General features: G+C 39.2%; 1 protein-coding gene across 1 annotated transcript; it reads left to right on the plus strand.

Annotated features, from left to right (window-relative positions):
• Positions 1 to 2,903: 2,903 nt before the first annotated feature.
• On the plus strand, positions 2,904 to 4,881 carry LOC125579759. The gene is made up of 3 exons (XM_048743600.1): positions 2,904 to 3,218; positions 3,419 to 3,751; positions 4,741 to 4,881. Exons 1-3 carry the CDS (start codon positions 2,904 to 2,906, stop codon positions 4,879 to 4,881), a joined length of 789 nt encoding a protein of 262 aa, XP_048599557.1.
• The last annotated feature ends 401 nt before the right edge of the window (positions 4,882 to 5,282 follow it).

A 5,282-nucleotide genomic window follows, 5' to 3' on the forward strand; every position in this document is an offset into this window, starting at 1 on the left:
TTGAAACTGCATCAGACACATAAACACTAACGATACTACAGCCAAAAGTTCTAAAACAATGGGCATAAGATAGAACACCTGATGCCTGAAGCTGCAATAAGGTGCATGTCCATTCTGTTCTTGGTAGATCTTCTTACCTACATATATGTCCTTACAAATGTTTAGATAGATATTTGCATTATATTCACGAAAACCAAAACTAAACAATTATTCCACTTAAAAGATAAACCTCTGTTTACTGTTTGAGTATTGAAATATCACGAGCTAACTCCCAAAGGCCTGAGTGGAAACTATTGCAAGACAGCCTATCAATTCTATGCAAACAATGGAAATTAAGTATCCCATTGAGACAATTCATCCAACAAAATGGTGTAAGCATAGAAACCGAAACAAAGGAACTTAGCTTAAACAGAAAAGGCAACCATACAAGGTATGATCTAATAAAGTGATTTTATGGTAAAGAGCTGTATATGTTGCAACCATGAAGCATGTTATTTTTGTAATTACCAGGTCTATATATTTCTCCTGAGAAGCCACGTTAGAATCTCTCGGTGCACCATGAGTCGTGCTTTCCATATAACCTATCTTCTGCAGAAACAGAGTTTCCAGCCTTGAACTAAGAAAAAGATAAACAAGTGCCAAGAGTGACCAAATGACCATGTTACAACAAACTCTTAGACTGTACCTTTTTCAGGTTATTAACTTCTGATCGCAGATCTGCTTCTCTTTTTTTTTCCATTGAGCGTCTTTGCTACTCCAACGAGCAGTCTACAAGACATTTAAGAATAGAGTGTAAATACTATACTAGTATAAAGTGCTACACACATACGTTACTATCGAATGACAGAAGCCATAACCAACATAGATGATATAATGAAGCAAAAACATAAAGAGGTAGCAACATTAATGTGTTTTGCCTTCTGCTCGATTGAATTCAATTTGGCCTCGAGGAATAAGATTCTCTGTGAGAAAATAAAATAAATAAATGTACATCCGGAAGGAGGAGTGTAAGACCATCTTTAACCGGGGTGCTTAAGCCCAATACTTAGCTAATTAATGATTTAAAAAAAAGAAAAATGTGATTAATTAGAAAACACGGTGCTTAAAGAGGGAGTAGAAGAATCGGTGCTAAACGGACATGTGTTGGGCATTGGTTAAATCTCTCTCTCTCTCTCGCACAAAACGCATCGGCTTCTCTCTCTCCTTCCCGTAGACGAAACCGCGTCTCTCCACCTCTCCTCGTCGAATCCGCCGGTGTTTCTCGTTTTCTCACCGACGGTTGGAGCCGTCAGCATCTGTCTCGGTGGAAAGCTCGTATCTGTCGGTGGTCTCGCCGATCGTGTCCTATTTGATCGCCGCCGACGCATCTCTCTAGCTTTCCTACACCACACCACCTCTCTTTCTTCATCTCTCCTCGGCGACGAATCGCGGCGTCTCCCACGGTGGCTCAATCTCTCTCCACGGCTGAAATCGACGAAGCGAAAGGTAAAGTAGAGTAATTATCTGTTTATGTCTTAATCTGTCAATTGATGCATGTGTTAGATTGTGGTCTTAGACTGTCTTAATCTGTGAATTGATGCATGTCTTAGATTGTGGTCTTATTACACTGTCTCTATTTAGTTCTACTTGATTTGTTTGCTTCATATAACCGGTCACCTCTGATCCATTTTGATTTGGCTTTTTTCTTTGTGTGCTGAGATGGTTCGGATGAAGAGGACATATGTTCAATGAAGATGGTTCGGGTCAAGAGACATAAAGGTGTGACTACAATGGCAATAAAGGTAACACACAGCTTATGTATATAAGTTTACATTGATTCACAGAATGATAAAAAATTTATTAGTCTCAGATTGATGTTGATTTCGTTTGTGTGTGTGAACTGCTTGTGCATTTGGTTTGAATTGAATAGATTGAACTCGATTTTATGCTTTTAAATTGAACTGATTGTGCTTTTGGTCTGAATTGAATTGATTTAACTCAGTATTATGCTTTTGGATTGAACTGATTGTGTTTTTGATGTTGATCTCGTCTGTGCATGTGAACTGATTACTTTTGCGGTTTGAATTGAATAGAGTTAACTCGGTTTTATTGCCATTGTAGTAATAAATAGATGTGTTAGATAAATGTGTTAGTTGATGTGTGATTAATGCGTTAGATAAATGCCATGTTCGGGAACTCGCTAGGCGCTGTACGTACGCTCGGGTAGCGCCTAGCGATTTATGAAATAATCGGAGATTAATCGGGAATTAATCGGGGATTAATTTTATGTGTTTTTATTAGATATAATTAATGTGTAAAATTTTCAAGAATTTACCATATTCTAGTGATTAGGGAGAATTTATTTCACCTAGATCAAGCGGGTTCGAGTTGGTTGGGGGGGGAGTTTTGTTATGTTTTTTACATTTTTCTTTAATAAACGTTAATTTACGAAACTACCTCCGTCTTCTTCCTTTTACTTGTCGAGAACAAACCTTCATTTTGATGTTCTCTGCCTTTTTTTTCACGATTCTTACGCGTTTTCACTGTTATTTCTTATGTTTATGCTCAGTTATGATGGATTTGCAAAGAAAACTATAATTTTGAGCTTCCAATTTAGAAAAAAATCGAACTTTTGCGAAGGATCCGAGTTTTAAGGCGAATTGGGGCAAAACGCCACAGTGGTTCCCCGATTTACATTTATTCGCCGAGTAATCGGTCCCAGGCGGCACGTTTTAGAACAAGGGATAAATGTGTTAGTTAAGGGTCTACTCGACATGGTTGGGTGTTGAATTCGTTGATCAAAGGTGATCAATGCTTCTTTCCTTCTTCTCTTCTATAAAAATATATCCTTCTTCTACTTCTTTTTCTCATAGCTTTCTTCTACTTCTACTTCTCATTACTTTCTTCTCTTCCATCTACCAAATATGGATTCCAATTCATATATACCGGTCTCAAACTTTGTAGACCTTCTGAATAGTCAGCAAGAGACTGTCTTTGGCTTTGTTCAAGACAGTGGTGAAGTTTCTTCCTCCCAAGTCCCTCTCTTTAGCAGTCAAGTAACGGAAGCAGAGACTCCTGGAGAGCGTAAGGAAAGGAGGTCTTGGACGCCTGTAGATGATGTTGCTCTCATTAGCGCTTGGCTTAACACAAGCAAAGACCCGGTTGTAGGTAATGAGCAAAGAGCCGGTGCGTTCTGGAAAGGGTTGCTGCATACTTTGCGGCTAGTCCCAAGGTTGCAGGTTATGAACCGAGAGAGTCATCGCATTGTAAGAACCAATGGCAGAAGATCAATGACCAAGTGAACAAATTTTGTGGGGCTTATGACTCTGCAACAAGAGAGAAGAGTAGTGGCCAAAATGAGAACGATGTTCTCAAACTTGCGCATGAGATCTTCTACAACAACCACAAAAAGAAGTTCAGTCTTGAGCATGCATGAAAGGAGTTGCGGAATGACCAGAAATGGTGTGAATTGCCAGCAGCTAAAACCGCAGGAAGCAGTAAAAAGAGGAAGTGTGATGAGAGTGCACAATCATCGAGCTCTTACGTATTTGAAACCACCACTGGTGAAGAAGAGCAGACCACCATTCGCCCACCGGGTGTTAAGGCTTCAAAGGGCTTTGGTAAGAAGACGATGGTAGAGGGTAAGAGATTAACTGAGTTTCACAGTCTGTGGAGTATCAGGAAGGAGGATATCGCTGCAAAAGAGAGGCTGACAAAGATGAAGCTATTTGAGTCATTAGTAGCAAAACAAGAACTAGCTGACTATGAGTCGGTATTTATCCGAAATGGACAACTTTTATCCAATCTATTCCAATACCACAAGGGCCGAAAGCGAGATTATTTGCTCAACATCAAGAAGTTGTACGAAAAGATGTCGAGCATGCTTTTGGAGTCTTGCAAGCTCGCTTTGCCATTGTTAAAAATCCAATGCTTTTTGGGATAAAGTCAAGATCGGAAAGATTATGAGAGCATTATCATACTCCATAATATGATCGTGGAAGACGAACGAGATGGATACACTCAGTATGATGTTTCAGAGTTCCAACAAGGAGAAGACACCGGAACTTCACATGTTGATCTCGATTTTTCTACGGACATGCCTACAAATATCGCCAATATGATGGGTGTTTGAACAAGAATTCGTGATAGACAAATGCATCAACAACTCAAACATGATTTGGTCGAACATTTATGGAAGATAACAACTGAGTTGGGCATGTTTCTTTAAAATTACTCGGCTCGTTTATTTTATTAATCCTTGTTTTTTTTAAATATTTTATGTTTAAAATGTTCTATTTTATTATGTTTTATTTTAATTTTATTTTTAAAGAAAAAAAAATTTAAGAACTCCTTATTAAGATCCTTCCATTGGAGGACACATCGTAATGAAATCTTAACTAAAGTGATTAGGTACAATCAAAGTTCAATTAATTAATTAAATACTCATTAAGCAACCCATATGGGATTTATGGTTAATCATCCTCTAAGGAGGTCCATTGATAGTATTACCGAATGGATTGCGGAGGAGGACACGAGGACGATTGACGGTAATGCCCTTCTTCCTAAGGAAGAGAAGGCGCAGTAGTATGAAGAACGGCGTCGTTTGGGTTTTATATCCCGACATCAAAATCTAGTCCGATGCAAGGCTACGGAGAGAGAGAGAGAGCGAGAGGCAAGGCCTTGGGAAAAAAAACACCAGACCGTTTTTCTTTTTTAAAGAATCAACTATGTGTAGTTTTCGAGTCGTCAAACGGTATGCAGTGTAAATGTTACGGCGTTGAGGCGGCAGAGCTTGATAGTGACAGTGTGGGGTCCAGCTACGGTAAACGGAACTCGATTACTCTAGCGTCACGTGCGGTTATTTATAAGCTGCGTGTTGATTATGAGCAATTTGGTGGATAACACTTTCTTGGCTGAGTTATGTTATACACAAGACTTGAGAAGAAAGCACAAGACTTGAGGAAAGCACAAGACTTGAGAAGCTAAGTTATGGGAAATCTGTTTATGACTTGTTGGGCTTTATTATGGTCGAAAGTCCATTAGTGATTAGGTTTAGGGAGACACTAAATATAGTCTCTAAACCTAATTTCTTGCCTACTAACACTCATTGAACATAAGGAGAGATTAGAGAAGGAGAGAGGCAAGAAGCAAGAGTAAAGAGAAGAGTTAGAAGGAGTATCTACAAGGAGAAGCCAAAAGGGAGATCTGGTCAAGAGTCTCAGGCTGTTTCTTCTCCAGTGAGTGTGGGTTTCATCTCTTATACACACAGGTTCAGTGAGCTTAGGTCTTTAGCTCATTGTTGT

The sequence above is a fragment of the Brassica napus genome, chromosome C1 (assembly GCF_020379485.1).
Source record: "Brassica napus cultivar Da-Ae chromosome C1, Da-Ae, whole genome shotgun sequence".
Classification (NCBI taxonomy): Eukaryota; Viridiplantae; Streptophyta; class Magnoliopsida; order Brassicales; family Brassicaceae; genus Brassica; species Brassica napus.